This window comes from Pongo pygmaeus, chromosome 3 (genome assembly GCF_028885625.2).
Source record: "Pongo pygmaeus isolate AG05252 chromosome 3, NHGRI_mPonPyg2-v2.0_pri, whole genome shotgun sequence".
NCBI classification, from domain to species: Eukaryota; Metazoa; Chordata; class Mammalia; order Primates; family Hominidae; genus Pongo; species Pongo pygmaeus.
Window position 1 is genome coordinate 123,690 of NC_072376.2, and position 21,028 is coordinate 144,717.

At 42.4% G+C, this 21,028-nt stretch overlaps 1 protein-coding gene across 1 annotated transcript in view; it reads left to right on the forward strand.

The window, feature by feature from the left end:
- Nucleotides 1-6,827: 6,827 nt before the first annotated feature.
- Nucleotides 6,828-21,028, forward strand: part of LOC129035577 (zinc finger protein 718) — a 38,896-nt gene continuing 24,695 nt past the window's right edge. The window contains exons 1-3 of the mRNA XM_054486101.2: nt 6,828-7,024; nt 13,798-13,924; nt 14,423-14,518. Of these exons, the coding sequence (XP_054342076.1) occupies nt 7,022-7,024; nt 13,798-13,924; nt 14,423-14,518 (226 nt within the window). The 5' untranslated portion in view covers nt 6,828-7,021. The remainder of the gene's footprint in view (nt 7,025-13,797; nt 13,925-14,422; nt 14,519-21,028) is intronic.

Genomic DNA, 21,028 nt, shown 5'->3' on the forward strand with positions numbered 1-21,028 from the left:
TTCATATTAGCAATGCTTATTTCACTGAGGATATTTGAACCTTCAAATCCTCTTCTCTAACAGCCATTTGTGACCCCAAGAGTTGTGCGCCTCTGTCCCTCAGGGCTTGCTGACTCTGCCTTAGTCCTGGGGCTGGCTGACTCTGCCTTAGTCCTGGGGCTGGCTATGCAGTGGGCTCCTCACTTGTGGCAGTGTAATAGCAACAGAATGTGATTCTTGGGGTACCCCTTGGGGAGCTGAAGGTGGCTGTATTGATGGATCTGTTTTGGGATGCACAGCCCCATTTTTATGCACAGCCTCGTCTTCCAGGAGCCATGACTCAGAGGAAAAGGGTGCTTGGATTTTGTTATAGCCATTTGCTTTGTGGAAATTAACGTTTACCATTTTATATGAAAGAGAGAATATGCATTAGGTCTTCCAACTGTTTATTTTTTAGCTTCCAACTGTATACGTTTATAGATTTTTAAATCAAGATGCTTTATATTTTTTTTTGTGGAAGTATGATAAGTTTTATGGCACATGGTTGGTACTGTAAACTTGTTTTTCAACCTTATTTTAGATTAAGGGGGTACATATACAGGTTTGTTTGATGTGCATATTGTGTGATGTTGCTGTTTTGGGTATGAGTGATCTTGTCACCCAGGTACTGAACATAGTACTCAACAGTTTTTCAACACTTGCTTCCCCTCCTTCCTACATCTACTAGTTCCCAGTGTCTATTGTTGCCATTTTTATGTTCATGAGTACCTAACGTTTAGCTCCCACTTATATCTGAGAAAATTCAGTATTTGATTTTCTGTTTCTGAATAAATTTGTTTAGAATAATGGCCTCCAGGTGCTTCCATGTTGCAGCAAAAAAAACCATAATTTTATTCTTTTTATGGCTGCATAGTATTCCATGGTGTATATGTGCCACATTTCTAAAATCCAACCTACCACTCATAGGTTACTACATTGATTTCATGTCTTTGCTATTGCACATAGTGCTGCAATAAACAAATGAGTGCATGTGTCTTTTTGGTAGAATAATTTTTTAAAGATAAATGCTCAGTAATGGGATTGCAGGGTAAAATGGTAGTTCTGAGTTCTTTGAGAAACCTCCAAACTGCTTTCCACAGTGGCTGAACTGATTTACATTCCTACCAGGAGTGTATAAGTTTTCTGTTTTTCCCACAGTTTCACCAACATATGTCTTTTGTTGACTTTTTAACAATATCCATTTTGACTGGTGTGAGATGATATCTCACTGTGGTTTTTTTTTATTTGCATTGCTCTGATGATTAGTGATGTGGAGTATATTTTCACATTTGTTGGTGCTTGTAAGTTCTCTTTGGATAAATATCTGTTCATGTTTTTGCATATTTTAAAATAGGTTTGTTTTCTGCTTGTTTAATTGTTTATATTTCTTACAGATTCCAGAAATTAGACCTTCATCAGATCCATAGCTTGCAAATATTTTCTTTCATTCTATAGATTTTCTGTTTACTCTGTTGATAGTTTCTTTTGCTAAGCAGAAGCTTTTTAGTTTAATTAAGTCCCACTTGTTAATGTTTGTTTTTCCAGAAATAGCTTTTGGAGACTTAGCCAAAAATTCTTTCACAAGGCTAATGTCAAGAAATATATTTCCTAGGTGGCATTGTAGAGTTCTTATAGTTTGAGGTCTTAAATTTAAATCCTTAATTGATCCTGTGTTAATTTTTGTATATGGCCAAAGGTATAGGTCTGGTTTTACTCTTCTGCATATGAGTAGCTGGTTATCCCAGCACCATTTATTGAATAGAGAGTGATTTCTTCATTGCTTATTTCACCAGCTTAGTTAAAAATTAGATGGCTGTAGGTGTGCAGGTTTACTTCTGAGTGTTGTATTCTGTTCTATTGGTCTGTGTGTCTGTTTTTGTACCAGTACCATGCTATTTTGGTTACTATAGCCTTATAGTATATTGGAAGGTAGACAGAGTGATGTTTCCTACTTTCAGGCAAAGTTGATCCTGAGTCCCGGCCAACTGCTTAGTAGCTTTGGGACAGTTATATAAACCTCATCTGCAAGAAAAGGCATAATAAAACTGATTGCATAAATGACAAATTTTTTTTGGCTGGGTGCAGTGGCTCACACCTGTAATCCCAGCACTTTGGGAGGCCGAGGTGGGTGAATCACCTGAGGTCAGGAGTTCAAGACCAGCCTGGCCAACATGGGGAAACATATCTTTACTAAAAATAGAAAAAATTAGCCAGGCATGGTGGTATGTGCCTGTAATCCCAGCTACTCCGGAGGCTGAAGCAGGAGAATTGCTTGAACCTGGAAGGCAGAGTTGCAGTGAGCTCAGGTCATGCCATTGCATTCCAGCCTGGGTGACAAGAGCAAAACTGCATCTCAAAAATAAAAAAGACAAATATTTTAAAATTTCTTCTTGTATTCATGCCCTTGTCAATGGCTTTTATAGTGGTTCCCATCAAGAGACCGATTCTGCTTCCCAAACCTTGAATCTTTCTTGCCTTATTTGCACAGACCAAAGCTGTGCATATGACAGTATGTCAGTTTGGTACCTAGGTTCAAATAGTTTTAAATGCTTCTGTTTTCTTTTTCAGAACCGTTTCATCTCTATTAGAACAAGCCCATTTTAGCTTTCTGGAGGATAAAATAGCATGCTGAGAAAAGCCGAAGTGCCCCAGTTTAAAGATAGCTCACTCCCAGAAGCAGAGCCACCTAATTCACCAGCAGCTGAACACTCATGCCTGAAGGAGCCAAGCTGAGCCCAGAACAGCCTTGCTGAGCCCAGCCTAAATTTCCAACTACCTCAATCATGAGCTAGTATGTTTTGAGACTGTTATGTATATAGCTTACTAATGTATATATCCATTAAATACAGGATGCCAGGACAGAGTGATTACAAATAACCTGCAAACGCTCGGCACCCTGTAAGTATTGATTTTATTTTCCCTTTATTTAATAGATTTGTTGTAAGATGGTATTGAGTTATTCAGAAGTGAGGTAAGAGAATAGGGTGTGGAGGCAGGGAACTTAAGGCCAATTTGTGCTGACTTCCTAAAAGAAAAAACACCAAGGTCTGGGGGCACGGAACCTAAGACAAATTAAGGCCAACTTCCAACAGCTAAACCAAAAGAAAAAGAACCCATCCCCCCACACCAGAGTGGCAAAGGATCAAAGGCTACTCTCCCTACAACCCACCCCATTCCACCTATCCTCAGACAGAAAGGGAGAGTGCCTTGGAGTGGCCACAGGCTAAGCACAGGCCATCCCTTCATCTGCATAGGATGTCAATTCCTCTCAGTTTTTAATTAGCCACAGACCAAATCCTTCATCCAGATAAGGGGTAGCCAATAGGGACCCCAAAACCTGTACTTAAAACCCAGAAAACTTTGTAACCAGGTCTTTGAGCCATTTGCTCGAGCCCACGCCCACCCTGTGGAGTGCTTGCTCACTTTAATAAATTTCTACTTTTGCTGCTTCCTCCGGTGTTTTTTTCCTCTGTTACTTTCTGCGTTTTGTTCAATTCTTTGTTCAAAATGCCAAGGATCTGGACAACTCACACTTACGGCCTTCCTTCTGGAACAGAAGTACAGGTAGATGTGGATGCAAGTGATTGGTGCTTAAACTCACAGAGTGCCCCACACCACAGGAGAAAAACACACAGTTACAGCCTGACAATTAGGTCCAAAGATAAATAGGAAAACAAGAAGTTTGCTTTTAATCCATTCCCTCTACATCTAAACTTTGGAGGTCAAGGCTGCGAAGAGATCTGAAGACATCATGTTCTATCCTACTGGAGCCCCATCATTCTTTGTTTACTGTCTGATATTTAAAAGGAAAACAAACCTCTGAGAGAGGAGGTTAGTCAGATAGAGAGGGAGGGTTTTGGGACAGAAAAAACACCCACAGGAACGCACCAGCACTGCCCCTGTAGCTAGCAGGAAGAAATGTGGTTAAGAACTTCCTTACGCCAGAATGTTGCTCAGAAGGGATTTTTTCAACTTAGGTGCAGGCGCAATAAATCAACCTAAATGTCCTAAACTTGACCCAGCTTATTAGAATATCATACACATGACATTAGCATTGTTGTTTTAGCTCACTCCTTGCCCACTTTCTCCAAGTTTTCGCTTAGGCACTCATGGGTAATAACTAAGATGGAGTCACTGTGGCCAACCCCAGGCATGCACAGATGCAACACCCTTAGTGGAGAACTAACCCCTCCCATTTAGGCAGAACCCACAGGAGACTTCCTTTTTCTTGCCCCATAAAAGACCCAGAACTCGGATGCGTGAGGTGGCTCATGCCTGTAATCCCAACACTTTGGGAGGCAGAGGCAGGCGGATCACCTGAGGTCAGGAATTCAAGACCAGCCTGGCCAACAACATGGTGAAACCCCATCTCTACAAAAATACAAAAAATTAGCTGGGCATGATGGTGGGTGCCTGTAATCCCAGCTACTTGGGAGGCTGAGGCGGGAGAATCACTTGAACCAGGGAGACAGAGGTTCCAGTGAGCTGAGATCAAGCCATTGCACTCCAGCCTGGGCAACAGTGCAATACTCCGTCTCAAAAAAAAAAAAAGAAAAAAGAAATTAGGCCCATTTCAGGCAACCTGCTTTCAGGTCCCCTTTTGCTGCTGAGAGCTATCCTTTTGCTTAATAAATCCTACTCTGCCAAACTCATTCTCTGGTATTGCCATGCTTCATTCTTCTTGGTCGTGGAGGAGAGCCTAGACCTGGCTGAACTGAGGAGACCACCACATCTCTACAAAACAGCAACTGTGAGACCGTGGTCTTCACGTGGACACTCTCAGCTTGCAGCCCCTGCTCTCTCTAGGGGTACTGTCCCACCCACCCTTGAGCCTGAGGAGAAAAGTTGGTAGAGAGGCTGTTCCCTCACTCCCAGCAGAAAAGACGTGTTCAGGCCCTCACTTCCCTGAGGTCAGAGCCCTCATGGCTGCACTCAATGTGGCAGCCACCTGCCATATGTAGCTACTGGGTACCTGGAATGTGGATGGTTTGAAGTAAAATGTGCTGCAAACAAAAAATGCACAGTGAGTTTAGAATAATTATACCAGAAATATACTTTACTTCTTTTTTTTTTTTTTTTTGAGACGGAGTCTCGCTCTGTCGCTCAGGCTGGAGTGCAGTGGTGCAATCTCGGCTCACTGCAAGCTCTGCCTCCCAGGTTCACGCCATTCTCCTGCGTCTGCCTCCCGGGTTCACGCCATTCTCCTGCCTCAGCCTCCCCAGTAGCTGGGACTACAGGTGCCAGCCACCACGCCTGGCAAATTTTTTTGTATTTTTAATAGAGACGGGCTTTCACCATGTTAGCCAGGATGGTCTTGATCTCCTGACCTCGTAATCTGCCCACCTCAGCCTCCCAAAGTGCTGGGATTACAGGCATGAGCCACGGCACCTGGCAAAATGTACTTATTTCTAATTATGTGTCTGGAGTTGGTTCCTTCCAGTTGGTTCGTGGTCTTGCTGACCAAGAATGAAGCCACGGACCTTCGTGGTGAGTGTTACAGCTTTTAAAGATAGCACGGACCCAAAGAGTGAGCAGTAGCAAGGTTTATTGTGAAGAGGGAAAGAACAAAGCTTCCACAGCATAGAAGGGGACCCCAGTGGGTTGCCACTGCTGGCTGGGGTGGCCAGCTTTTATTCCACCTCCCATTTCCCCTTAATTGTCCCCTCCCATGTTCCGTTTTTGTCTTATCACAGTGCCCTTTTTTCAATCCTCCCTGCAATTGGCTACTTTTAGGATCCTGCTGATTGGTGCATTTTACAGAGCACTGATTGGTGCATTTTACAACCCCCTTGCTAGCTGCAGAGCACTGATTGGTGCGTTTTTACAGAGTGCTGATTGGTACATTTTACAATCCTCTTGTAAGACAGGAAAGTTCTCCAAGTCCCCACTTTACCCAGGAGGTCCAGCTGGCTTCACCTCTCAATTATATATTGATCACATATTAAAACAATAATATTTTGGATATAGTAGGCTAAAATTATCACAAACTATTTCACTTGTTTCTTTTTATTATTTTTGATGTGGCTAATAAAAAATTGAAAATTCACTAATAGCTAACATTTTATTTTTTAGAGGATTACTTCCTTCTTAAAATCTCACGTGTCCTACTCAAAAGACCAGAGGCCAGAAAGGTTATAAAACATTAAAATAATTGTCATTATATTGTTTCCGTTTGTGAACAAGTGTGTGTGTGCATGCATGCATGTGTACGTGTGTGTGCATGTGCGTGCATGCATGTGTGTATAATTTATATTATAAGTGGACTTAACCTTACACACCACAAGGTGAAAAAATGACCACTGGGCTGTACCAAGCCAAGCACAGAGATAAAAGCCAGCCTGGGCCGGGCGTGGTGGCTCACGCCTTTAATCCCAGCATTTTGGGAGACCCAGGCGAACAGATACCCTGAGGTCAGGAGTTCAAGACCAGCCTGGCCAACACGGTGAAACCCTGTCTCTGCTAAAAATACAGAAGTTGGCCAAGTGTGGTGGCGGGCACCTGTAATCCCAGCTACTTGGGAGGCTGAGACAGGACAATCGCTTAAACCCGGGAGGCAGAGGTTGCAGAGAGCCGAGTTCGCGCCACTGCACTCCAGCCTGAGCGAGAAGAGCCAGACTCCGTCTCAAAAAACAAACACAAAAACCTGCCTCAAAGTGCCTGGAGGCCAGAGCCTGTCACTCTCGCCTCATTCAGTGCAGTGTGTGGTTGCAACTTCTGTCACTCAAGGCTTGAGGGCGGGAGACTTACAACTCTATCCAATTAGGGCGCTGGATTGACAACGGCGGAATCAGGTGCGCAGCAGAGAGGAGGATGCGGCATCCGGGATCTGGCCCGGCCTTTGCTCGTAGCTCCAGCCAGAGCTCCGTTAGGGCCTCATCGCCCTGCTCCCGCTCCTTAGGGAGGCCTCGGTGATTCTGCCACAGCCTCAGCCTCTGTGGCTCTGTGACCTGCCGGTATTGGATGATTCGTATCTAAGACTCTGGGACACCTTCGAAGTCGGGAAATGGTGAGTGTGCGCCAGGGCGTCCCAAGGCTGGGGAGGCCTTATCGGAACCAGCGGGAAATGGCGGCGGTGGGACCAGTCTGTGAATGGAGCTCCCGCTCAGCCCTCTGTCCTCAGTCCCCTCCGGTGAGGGACCCGCGCTCATGTCAGTCCCCGCACAGCGGCTCTGGCCCAGCCTGCAGCCCTCCTTGTGCAGCTCTGCGCCGGCAGCCCCGCACTTTCCCCAGGCTGTGGGGTGAGGAGGAGCTCATCCGGAAGACACCGCGGCGGCGTGCGCGGTGCCCGCGTGGGAGGACCTGTGGTCCGGGATCCCGTCCCTACTTTACCCTGTTCAGAATGGGATGGAGGCCCCATCAAAACATGGAGTTCATGTGAGCAAACAGGACTTACTAATGGGACAGCTCTGCCGGGGCTCGTGGTTTGGGGGCTGCCAGCAGGTCTTGAAGGAAAGGCTTTTGTGAGGTGTGTGAGGAAGCGAAGCAAATCACCCGCCCGCTCCAACTTTTCCACCAGTCCCCTTGCCCTGTGCGCCTCCTCCCCGTGGCTGTTCCTGAATACCCTGGTGTCGGTTCGCAACTTTTAGAATACGCTGGTGTCGGTGCGCACAGCGCTTCGCTGAGTTCTGTGAGTAGTTCTGCCACATTACTGAACTTGAGGAGGGTGTGGGCCCCTGGTTTGTAGACAGGAGTTCAGAAATGAAGACGGGTGTCCAGAGGCAGGGACTGGCGTCTGCAGGGGGGCAGCTGCGGGAAGAGCGCTGAGCTTGTGGGGTCAGCGCTGACTCCGGGTGGTGTCGTTAGTGAGTTGCTGGACACCCGGTTGGGGTTGGAGCATTGACTGGTGTTGAGGAAACTCCGCAAGTTTTGTGCCAGAAGAAAGACATGGCTGAGTCTGGGTTGGAGGGAGTCACCTGGTGTCCGCAGGAGGCGCGGCGGGGTTCTGCACATGCGCTGTCCTGCTGCGCACTGTCCTCTTCCTCCAGGTCTCCTCCGGGGAGAGAGGGGACTGGGAACTTAGAGGAAAGGAGTTCTAAGAAACATCCCTTCCCCGCATCCTGCTGCCAGCCGCCACCCAATGTTAACCCACTCCTGAGCACGCCCACTGGGCATTCGCACGGCCACACCCGTCCTAGGACAGGGTTCTACCCTCAGGAATTGTGCCCATGGCAGCTTTGCTCCTACAGTTTTCTGCCAAAAACACACGCAGTGCCCAGAAGACTCCTGGCTCATCTCAACCCCAGATCTGTTTAGCAGGAGCCCGTTTCCTTCTCCAACCCAGGCTTCTGGACCACCTGATCTTAATCTCCTATGCCTTTATGGACTCAGGAATCAGAGCGTAGCCCTGCCTGGGCCTGTACCTGTAGCACAAACCAGTCCTTTCATCAGTTGTGCCCTGCCGCCACCCCATGGCTCTTGATAGCTCCTTGCTGTCTTCTGCTTTTTCCTTCCCCACAAATCCTCTTTTCTGTGCATACAGTGTGCCCAAGTTCATCCCTTAGGTGCCTACAAGAATTCAGACGTTAGGTAATTCAAGACCATGCCTTAGACCTGGCTGTTGTAGGAGCAAATACAAATTAGAAAGAAGAGGCTTAATGATTTCTCTTTAGAATGAAGGAAGAGTTTTTGCTCTTCTCGCTTTTCTTAAAGCATTTAGGTGGAAAATTTATATAATTATTTTCACCGGTTTTTGAAATATATGTAAATCATTTTTATCAGTTAAATAGGTCATTTGTCTTTTTTGACTCAGACTTGTCTTTATCTAGGACTTGGGAACTATTGCTTTGAAATGTGAATAGCAATAATATATCCCACAGTCTCTGTAGGAGGGTGGGAGGCTGCCTTCAGCAGGTACCTGGCTCCACATTGCGGGTCTACGTCCTGTCATGAAGATGTGGGAAGTTTATTTTTCCTTTGAATATTACCAATTAGAAAACCCAGATTACCTCCCAAATTACTAGGTGAAATAATAAACTGTGTAAATGGTGCTTTCAAGTCTTCTACTTGAGAACTAATAATGGTGACTTTTTTTCTGTGTTTGCAGTCTCTTAGTAGGTTGCCTGTGATGCACATCACATATTGGTTTAGTTATATAACAAAACATTTTCTTGCTGTTCTGTTATGCTGGAAAATTTTTTTAGGATTGGAGATAATTTTTCTTTTCTTTTTTTTTTTTTTTAAGACAGAGTCTCACTCTGTCGCCAGGCTGGAGTGCAGTGGTGCGATCTCGGCTTACTGCATTCTCCACCTCCCAGGTTCAAGCGATTCTCCTGCCTCAGCCTCCCGAGTAGCTGGGATTACAGGCGCGCCACCACACTCAGCTAATTTTTTTGTATTTTTAGTAGAGACAGGGTTTCGCCATGTTGACCAGGATGGTCTCCATCTTCTGACCTCATGATCCACCCGCCTCGGCCTCCCAAAGTGGTGGGATTATAGGCGTGAGCCACCGCGCCTGGCTGAAAATTTTTCTTTTAGTCATATTTTCCATACACTGTTTAGAAGTACCAGATGTTATATACAAAGTGCCCACCAGGCTTCACTTGAGAGAAAAACCTTTGTTCTCAGGATTCCAGCCACAACCCACAATTGTATGACAAAGTGCAGCAAGGTGCTCCCCAAATCTGCAAACAAAATAGTCTCTCTATTTGGGATCTACAGTCCCTTCTAGAGCAGTTAGACTAGATTTCTACAAAAATCACTTCAGGACAGCAATCAGTTATTTCACCTCCTTCAGTGCTCCTGTCATCTTCAGATCTGACATGGATTCAGAGATCACAGGGCCCATAAACGCAACCAGGATCATACATGTGCATTGATTAAACTTGAGAACTTCAATTCTCTCCCTCCTCCCTTTGCCCAAATGCCCACAAATGTGCATAGCTCACCAGCCCTCCAAGACCTAAATGTGCAGTTCCAAATTCTGAATTTATTTTCTGGGATTTGAGAGAAGAAAAGAACTTTTATTTGAGAAATACATGTTCTTTTAATGATCAGACCCAGAGACTGGTTAAAATGAGACCACAGTGATGTACTGTTCCCGTCTTTGAACTATTAGTCTTTTGAAATTGCTTGCTATTGGCACAAGTGGCTGTAAATTAACTTAATAATGCCACACTGGACACTATAACCCACACCCAATAGCTTAACAATGTATATAAACAATCACTAACCAATGTTACTTCTGTAAATAAGAATTCCTGACAACTTTCTATCCTGCCTTCCTTTTTGCCTTTACAAATATACTTGTAATTGGAGTGTATATTCAGTGTAGCTTTATACTCCAGGATTGCAATCTTCAAGCTTTGGCCCCAAAAAACTCTCTACTTATATTATGTTTACCCCAGTATTTCCTTTTAAGTCAAAATATTCTTAAGAATGTGTTGAAGGAGCCTCCATGAGGTGATCTCTGGTTTTACTCTGCTGACTGTAACCCCTAAGAGTGTAGAGGCACATTGATCCCACCTAGAATCTGCATACAAAAGTTGGCCTTTGCCTGGGATTCCCAACACTGGACCAGACTTTGGGTTGAAGACATACGAAAAACTCACAGAAGACATTTTCTGCATCATGAGAAGTCAACATAGACATCTTAAGCCCCATTTTTAGAGTGGAGCCCTTTGAGTTTTCCAGATCTTGTTCAGTGACCTGCTACAGCTGTGTGAGAGGCTTCTGATGGGAACAGAATCCTGTGGCAGAATCTTCAGGTGTAAACAAGCATCTTAGCAGTGGGAGGTAAGGCCACAAAATATCCAGAGCCTTAATGACAACCATAATCACAAGTGTGCCTTCCTCCTTTATACTGTGTTATGGGAGTAGAGTACTTTTGTCCTTCTTCTTACCTCAGAGTTAGCTGATCAGGGACAGGGGATATCACATCTGGAGCCAAGATGTGCAGGTCCACCAGGACAGTGCCATTTTCTATTTGCACCCCACAGAGTCAGCCTGAGTGTCTCCTCCATGGATTACTATGGGGGCATCAACCAAAGGTCACTGGGGACACTCTCACCAGCATCTTTGAGTAATGAGACATTGAGGATGTCGTGCGCAGACTGGGATCAGTCTGACAAGGTCTAATTCTGCTCCCATTTCAGAGGAAGATAAGTGACTCATCCAGGGTTTGTTCCTCCCCTCACAGAAAGAATCTCCTTGGTTTGTACCCAGATAAGAATTGCTCCAGTTTTCTGGTTCTTTGGTGAAAAATGAGGAATCTGGAGACTCAAAGTAATCAATAAGCTAATTGCTTCTATTTCATATGGTCATTAGAAAAGACATGAAGCATCATGGTCCCTACCATCAAGGAACTTGCAGTCTAGAGCACATGAATAAATGATTGAATTCAGCATCATGAGTTCAGTACAAAGACAGAAACTGTATGGAGACTAAAGCTTAATTTGTGTTACTTCCCTTTTATTGTTTTGTGAGTTTTGATGCCACCATCTGATCAGCTGTACATTGACAGAAGAGAAATTGTTGTTATTATTTGTATTGTTTTTACCTTGCTAAGAATAAATAATTAGCTTATAATATAATTGGTCTAGAAAAACATAAGGGTTTTGGTTAAATTCCTTGTTATTGTGTGTTATAAAATAGTGAATTAGCTAAAATAGATTAAGATACAGAAACTCTGGGAATCAAATTTCTCTTGGGCAGGCTTAGAAAAGACAAAACTGAAAATACTTACAGGCATAGAGAGCAGATACCTAGGGCCCACCTTCTGTCCCAACTCTGCCCAGATCCACCCTCTGCTGAACCTTGTCCAGGTCTGACCCCACACTGAAATCTCTCACAGAACTGATTAGAGGAGATCAGAGTTTGGGGTGGCTACCCCTACTGCCTGTCCAGAGCTGGTGCTCACAATTTCCTGATACCCAAAAGCAGATAAATGAGGAAAAGCAATATACTTTTGTGCCTTAAATTCTTTTTTATAAAATTAAAATCAGTGTTTCTAGAGACAGCCTATCCAGCAACCTGTTCCCCATCTCTGCAGTTTCAGTGGTTTTTTTCACAAGTCTCAAAATAACTACAAACACAAAAATAAAAAATTCCTCTGAATTGCACTTAACACTTCCTTTCTATATCTGTCCCATCTATCTATATTGAGCTATTATTCTATGCATTTAAAAAAAAAAACAATGATAAGAAAACAGGAGAACAAATAGAAATGCTGGGGCCCTGCATTTAAATCCTGGGAAGTATGGGACTACTTTTCAGAATGTTATAGTATTAACACACATAATGTGAACTTCCCAGCACACTGCTCTGTGGCATACTTCTGAGCACATAGTACATGCTCTATAAAGATTGCATTAATGCATATACACGTTTTTCAAATGCAGACTTACTCAGACTTGCCACCATCTTCCGCCTCTGTAAACATTAAAGGGCTTGCAGAGAATGCCATATTTCAAGATGATCATTGGTGGTCTTGTCTTCGGACGTAAAGTATTTGTGTTGTGATAAGGGTGTTGCAGTGAGGGACTCATGTGCTGTGACTGCTTTTTCTAGCTGAGTGGTATAATGGGTCTAGGGGGAGGAGTGTCAGCAATAAGAAGACTTGCAATAACAGGGGACTTGAAATAAGAAGCTAATTCATGGACCCTTTTCAAGCCTGCAGAATTTTGTTACTTACAGTGAGGCTTTGAATACCAAATAATTTATATGCATTTTGAACCTTAGAAGCAATGCTTGGCTGAGTGACTCTTAGCCCAGTCTTGCAGTAGAATCACATGGACAGTCTGAAGAGAAACCATAACGTGTGCCCTCCCCACAGATCCTGTCTGTTTTTCTGGGTGGAAAAATTCCTGTTTTTGGTTAGGCGCGGTGGCTCACGCCTGTAATCCCAGCACTTTGGGAGGCTGAGGCAGGTGGATCACGAGGTCAGGAGATCAAGACCACCCTGACTAACGTGGTGAAACCCCATCTCTACTAAAAATACAAAAAAAATTAGCCAGGCGTGGTGGCGGGCACCTGTGGTCCCAGCTACTCAGGAGGCTGAGGCAGGAGAATGGCGTGAACCCAGGAGGCGGAGCTTGCAGTGAGCCGAGATCGCGCCACTGCACTCCTGCCTGGGCGACAGAGCAAGACTCCATCTCAAAAAAAAAAAAAAAAAATTCCTGTTTTTTACATTGAATTCCTCACATGATTCTACCACAAGGCCACGGTCAAGCATGAGGGTTTCCAGATACTTCAATGAGAAGTGAGTTCACGCTTTGTTCCAGGAGTTCACAGGGCCTGCTGTGCTTTGGTTTTGGTAGGGGCAGGACAGTGTAGCCCATATTTCCACTGCAGCAACAGAAATTGCTGGCATGCCCTCCTTTTTCCTCAGAGTTACAGAATAATTTAGAGAACATTACTGTGTTGAAAGTTATTTTGTCAGATAGTTCCATTCAGTCTTGTAAGTCAGAACTAGTTCTCTTAACTCATTTCACCTGTAGTCAAATTAAGAACTCACAGCTGGGCGCAGTGGCTCACGCCTGTAATCCCAGCACTTTGGGAGGCTGAGGCAGGCGGATCACAAGGTCAGAAGTTGGAGACCATCCTGGCCAACATGGTGAAACCCTGTCTCTAATAAACAAAAATTAGCCAGGCATGGTGGCGGGTGCCTGTAATCCCAGCTATTCGGGAGGCTGAGGCAGGAGAATCACTTGAGCCTGGGAGATGAAGTTTGCAGTGAGCCGAGACTGTGCCACTGCACTCCAGCCTGGGCAACAGAGCGGGACTCCATATTAAAAAAAAAAAAAAAAAAAAGAATTCTGTCACTTGATAAATGTGTATTTTCAGGAACTCTTAACATTCAGGGATGTGGCCATAGAATTCTCTCCAGAAGAGTGGAAATGTCTGGACCCTTCCCAGCAGAATTTATATAGAGATGTGATGTTGGAGAACTACAGGAACCTGGTCTCCCTGGGTGAGGATAACTTTAATATGTAATTCCTAATCCTTTTTCAGAATTTTGTTTTCTTCCTTTGTAGAATGTCTCTTGAGAGCTTCTGCTTTGCATGAATTAATTTCAGTTCCTTCACGAAAAAGTTGGGAGTTTGGTGGTATAAAAAATAAAATCTTTAGGATGTTTCATCTTTACGTAAACCTTCTTTTGAGCTAATTTGTTTCCTTCGCTCTAGGCTAGTGGTAATTCTAGAAATTAATGATATAAAATAATTGTCTTTCACATCTCAACATGCAATTTGCACTACTTATTTTTGATTCAGTAGTACTCAGTAGTGGAACTTAAAGCTCACAGATTTAAAATACTTAAATATTCTAAAGATTCTGTCAGAAAACAATTTTTGGATTAATTTTCTAGAATCTTCCCTAATTTCTCTATTCTACTTAGCATAGTACTAGGTTGGTAATTGGAGTATCCCTAGCAATAGTCATGTTAATTTTTTTTTTTTTAATAAAACAGGTGTTACTATCTCTAACCCAGACCTGGTCACCTGTCTGGAGCAAAGAAAAGAGCCCTACAATGTGAAGATAAATGAGACAGCAGCCAGACCCCCAGGTAGGTGAGAGTGAATGGAGGCGAGGACACAGGCAAGGAGGCCAAAAGTCAAGAAGGAAGCCAGGCCTTAAAATGTAGTTTGGGAGGCTGAGCACTGTGGCTCACGCCTATAATCCTAGCACTTTGGGAGGCCGAGGCGGGTGGATCACCTGAGATCAGGAGTTCAAGACCAGCCTAGACAACATAGTGAAACCCCGTCTCTACTAAAAGTACAAAAATTAGCCGGGTGTGGTGGCGGGCACCTGTAATCCCAGCTACTTGGGTGGCTGAGGCAGAGAGAATTGCTTAAAAACCCAGGAGGCGGCCGAGGCGGACGGATCACAAGGTCAGGAGATCGAGACCATCCTATCTAACATGGTGAAACTCCGTCTCTACTAAAAATACAAAAAATTAGCCAGGTGTGGTGGCGGGCGCCTGTAGTCCCAGCTACTCAGGAGGCTGAGGCAGGAGAATGGCATGAACCCAGGAGTCAGAGCTTGTAGTGAGCCGAGATCACGCCACTGCACTCCAGCCTGAGTGACAGGGTGAGACTCCATCTCAAAAAAAAAAAAAACCCAGGAGGCAGAGGTTGCAGTCAGCTGAGATCGTGCCACTGCACTCCAGCCTGGGTGACAGAGCAAGACTCAGTCTCAAAAAAAAAAAAAAAAACCCAGGAGGCAGAGGTTGCGGTCAGCTGAGATCGTTTATCACTTGCAAAGGGCTACATAATCTGACTGCTTTTCATTGCTTTTGGGGACCTGGGAATATTTGTATTATTGAGGAGCTCTATGTTAAAGTTTTTCTTTTTTTTCAAATATTGTTTTTGCATCATGTCTAAAATGTGTAAGGTGACTAGTGGACATATTGAGATTTGGTTGAGATCCCAGGAACACTAGAGACAGATGTTGCAGATGTTGCATCTTTTCTGCTTAGTGGTTTTTAATCCTATAGAGGTTGCAAATGTAATTCTACAAAAATTCTTACTCAGAAATTTTATCAGAACAATAAGCATTTTCCTAAATATGAAAAAATGTAATTTTATTTTACTTCAAAATGTTATTGTTTTAATATAAACTGAGATTTGTAATTTAAACTCTATTTTTGCAAGTTTTCAAATTATTTAAAGCATGGGTTTCCAACCTTTTGACTTCCTTGGACCACATTGGAAGAAAAATTGTCTTGGCCACATATAAAATACAGTAACATGGCCAGACACGGTGGCTCACACCTGTAATCCCAGCACTTTGGGAGACCGAGGGAGGGCATATCATGAGGTCAGCAGTTAGAGACCAGCCTGGCAAGTATGGTGAAACCCCATCTCTACTAAAAATACAAAAATTAGCCGGGCATGGTGGTGCGCACCTGTAATCCCAGCTACTTGGGAGGCTGAGGTAGGAGAATTGCTTGACCCTGGGAGGTGGAGTTTGCAGTGAGCCAAGATCGTGCCACAGGCACTCCAGCCTGGGCAACAGAGCAAGACTCCATCTTAAAAAAAAAAAATATGGTAACACTAATAATAGCTGATGAGTTAAAAAAAAAAAAAAAGTTTGTGAATAATTTTTGTGATATCCACCACCACAGATAAGTAAAAATGTCCTCACATTAAAAGGGTTGGCCACCACTGATTTAAAGTATCTGCTCACATTCTAGATTTCTTAAATGCGCTATGTCATTAACCAGCTTAGAACATTGCTAAGTGTATAGTAAGCTCTCAATTGTTACCTTATTTCTTAATAACTATTATCCTTTAATTTTTGTCTTATTTAGTAGGAAGCCTACCAAAATTCTGTTATTGAGATCTATCTATATATAAAAGTGTGTGTCTCACACATACACATACCTATATAAGTTATAGATGTGTATAATAAATTCTTACTTTGCTGATAGGTTCTTGGAAACAGTAAGTGAAGCAACATATTAAGAAAACTAATTTTACCAGAGTTTAATACAAGAGTTATGTTTGCATGACATATAGCAACATTGTTCATTTAAAGGTGCAGTTTTCATGAATCTATTTTGAACATAAAGTGAGGACTTACTGTACATATATGAGCGACCTGGATTTTCCTGATAAATAAAAATTGTATAACTAATGTGTACAGTGTAATGATTTGATATGTATATACATTGTAAAATAAAATATAGTCAAGTTGATGAACACATCTATTACCTCAGGTAGATAACCAGTTTTTTTTGTAGTAAGAACACCTAAGGTCTACTGTTGTAGCAAATTGTAAGCATACATTACAGTATTACTAACTATAAACAATGCTATTTTGCTGATCTAATGCTGAATATACTTTAGATTTTTCAGAGTTACTCAACTTACAACTAAAAATTTGTACTCTTTGAACAACATCTCCTTATTTTCCACCCTCAGGCACTAACAATCACCATCAATCAATGTTAAAGTTGTTTTTGTTTTGTTTTATTTTGTTTTTGAGATGGAGTCTCGCTGTCACCCAGGCTGGAGTGCAGTGGCACGATATCTACTCTCTGCAAGGTCCGCCTCCCGGGTTCACGCCATTCTCCTGCCTCAGCCTCCCAAGTAGCTGGGACTACAGGTGCCCGCCACCATGCCCGGCTAATTTTTTGTATTTTTAGTAGAGATGGGGTTTCACCGTGTTAGCCAGGATGGTCTCTATCTGACCTCGTGATCCGCCCACCTCGGCCTCTCAAAGTGCTGGGGATTATAGGCGTGAGCCACTGTGCCTGGCCAATCAGTGTTAAAGTTGTTTAAGGTTACACTTAAGTTTCACAATTGTGTTTTCTATTACTGTGAAAAATGACACTAAAATTTTCACATTGAATATATAGATCACTTATGATAATACGGTACTTTGACAATATTAGTTATTCTAATGGAATATGTTTCCATTTATTTGTGTCTACTGCAATTTCTGTCATTAATATCTTATTGTATTTAGTGTATACATATTTAATCTCATCGGTTAAATTTACTTTGATTAAATTTTTTATTTTTAAATTATTGCAAATGAAAATAAATTGTTTCTTTTTTTTTTTTTTTTTTGGAAAGTTTGTTGTTACTATTTGGAAATGCAACAATATTTTTATGTTGGGCCAGGTCCAGTGACTCATTTCTGTAATCCCAGCACTTTCAGAAGCCAAGGCTGATGGATCACTTGAGCATAGGAGTTTAAGATGAACCTGGGCAACAGAGTATTAACTCTGAAAATCTGAGACAGGTCTCAGTTAATGTAGAAAGTTTATTTTGCCTGCCAGGCATGGTGGCTCACGACCGTAATCCCAGTACTTTGGGAGGCTAAGGTGGGTGGATCACGAGGTCAAGAGATCGAGACCATCCTGGCCAACATGGTGAAACCCCATCTCTACTAAAAATAAAAAAATTAGCTGGGCGTGGTGACATGTGCCTGTAGTCCCAGCTACTTGGGAGGCTGAGGCAGGAGAATCACTTGAACCCAGGAGGCGGAAATTACAGTGAGCTGAGATTGCACCACTACTCCATCCTGGAGACAGAGTGAGACTCTTGTCTTAAAAAAAAAAAAAAAAAAAAGTTTATTTTGTCAAGGTTGAGGACACGTGCCCCTGACACAGCCTTAGGAAGTCTTGATGACATGTGCCCAAGGTGGTTTGGGCACAGCTTGGTTTTATACATTTTAAGGAGACATGAGACAAAAATCAATATGTGTAAGATGTACATTGGTTCCATCCTGAAAGGCAGGACAGCTCAAGCAGGGATGGGATTTCTAGGTCACAGGTACATGAGAGACAAACTGCTGCATTCTTTTGAGTTTCTGATTTGTCTGTCCAAAGGAGGCAATCAGATGTCCCTTTATCTCAGTGAGCAGAGGGATGACTTTGAATAGAATGGGAGGCAGGTTTGCCCTAGGCGGTTCCCAGCTTGACGGTTTAGCTTAGTGATTTTGGGGCCCCAAGAGTTCCAAGATTTATTTTCCTTTCACAAGATTGTGTATCCTGATGCTTTAATGAATGCATTTATTGAGTTTTTGTTGATTTACTCTAGAGTTTTATATATATATATATATATGCATGATTATATAATCTACAGACAGTAATGTTTTTATTTCTTTCCCAAAGCTGGAGAGCTTCGTTTTCCTTTTCCTTGCCTAATTGTTCTCATACAAATTTTTAGTAATATGTTAAGACAGAAGCTGTGGCCCTGGAGGCAGGCCTGCAGATCTTGGCCTCAGCCATGGTCTCTGAAGCAGCCCTGTGTCTGTACATTTGAAGGATCTAACAATGATTATAATTTCTGTAACTATAACAATGATTACAACTTGGCAGGTAAAGAACTCCTTTTGTTCTGTCCTCCTGCTGATGAGATTACCTCTGCTTTTGATGCTTATGTTACCAGAGATTTGGACAGTCATGGATTCTTTCTGGGCCCTGAAAAGATTAAATTTCCTTGAGGACATTAACCTGTATGGCAGGCAATAAGGTAGGGTTTTGAAGTTTGTCTGCGTATGATAGGCCCAGTACCAGGTGTATGAATGGGTTTGGCTTCTACTGACTACCGGGGAACAGTGTGCACAGGTCTCTCTGAGTCCCTGAGTGTGTACAACTGGCCATGGACTGTGGCTGTGAGGGCTAGAACTGAGTCACAGGGCTGCTTCAGGGAACATAGCTGAGGCCAAGATCTGTAGGCCTGCCTCCAGGTCCATGGCTGGGTGTGTCTCCTTGCAGGTCTCTTGATAGGAAGAACCACTTGTGTACTGTAGCTGAGAGGAGTTTGAGACAGGTTGAAGAACTGCTTCAGCATCCTTAGTAAGACAAAGCTTAGTGTGCCTTGTGTTATCTGCAGCCATGTCTATGGGCTCTTGAGTTGGCCTCCTGAGTGAGGGCCTGCTTTTTCCAAATATCCCTACTTGATCTTTGGCTCCACTGAGGTTTCACAACCCTAACCAAAGGCAAGCACCTTTCTACTTGTGTTTTCTGTGAGTTTACTACTTAAGATATCTAAGTGGAATTATACACTGTCGCTTTGTTAGTGTCTTATTTCACTTAAAATAATGGCTTTAAGATTTATCCTTATTGTAACATCTGACAAGATATTTTCATTTGAAGCTAAGGAATATTTCACTGTATATATAAGCCACATCTTTTTAAATCATTCATCTGTTAAGGGACATTTCAGTTTTTTTTTACTTTTTGACTTTTGTAAATGATATGGTTTGGATCTGTGTCTTCATTCAAATCTCATGTCAAATTGCAATCCCTAATGTTGGAGGTGGGGCCTGGTGGGAGGTGATTGGATGATAGGGTTGGCTTCTCATGAATGGTTTAGCACCAACCCCTTTGGTACTGTCTTTGGCATAGTGAGTTTGTTCTCCTGAGATCTCATATTTTAAAAGCATATGGCACCTCTCCTTTCACTGTCTCTTGCTCCTGCTCCCACTATGTGAGGTGACTCACTCTTTGTTTGCTTTCTACCATAATTGGAAGCTTTTTGAGGCCTCCCTAGAAACAGAAGCTGCTATGCTTCCTGTACAGCCTGCAGAACCATGAGCCAATTAAACCTTTTTCTAAAAAAAAATAAATTATCTAGTCTCAGGTATTTATAGCAATGCAAGAATAAACTAATACAGTGAATATTGCTGCAGTAAACATGGATGTGCAAATATTTCTGTCAGATAAACTTTGCATATTTTGAATAGGATGCTCAGAAGTAAAATTAGTGGGTCATAGAATAACTTCTTTTTTTTTTCTGGAGGAATCCCTATACATTTTTTAGGGGGCTGCATCACTTTCTTCCCACCAGCAGTGCACAAGGATTTCAATTCATCTACATTCTTGACATTTGTTATTTTTTGTTCACTTGATATTGGCCATTCCAATTAATACACGATAATACCTAATTGTGGTTTTGCTTTACATTTTTCTAAAGATTAAAAATTTTTTCAATAATTGTATGCTATGTGTATTTATTCTTTGGAGATACATTTTCACCTCCTGTTCATTTGTTAATCATATTACTTACTCTTTGTTGATTTTTTGGAGTTTATTCTGGGTATTAACTTCTGTCAAATGTATACTTTTTACTTTTTTTTGCTTAGTTGGGACTCTGACTAAATGTTTATTTTAATGTGCAGAGATAAATTTAATGTAGTCCATTTTTCTGTGTTTTTAAATTTGTTCCTCATGTAGTTGATGTTATATGCAAGAAAACATTGCGAAGACCAATGTCATAATCTTTCTTCCTGTATTTTCTTCCAAAAATTGTAGAGTTATGCTTCTTACATTTAAATATTTAATTATTCAAGATAGTTTTTGATATGGTTCAGGATTTTAAATTTTTATGAGTACACAGTAGCTTTTTGTATCTATGGGTTACATGAGATATTTTGATGTAGGCATGAAATGAATAAAAATCATATCAGGATAAATGGGTATTCATTACCTCAAGTGTTTATTCTTTATTTTACAGACAACCTAACTACATTCTTTTAGTTATTTAAAAATGTACAATTAAATTGCTTTTGACTGTAGTCACTCTGTGTACTAGCAACTACTAAATCTTACTCTTTCTAA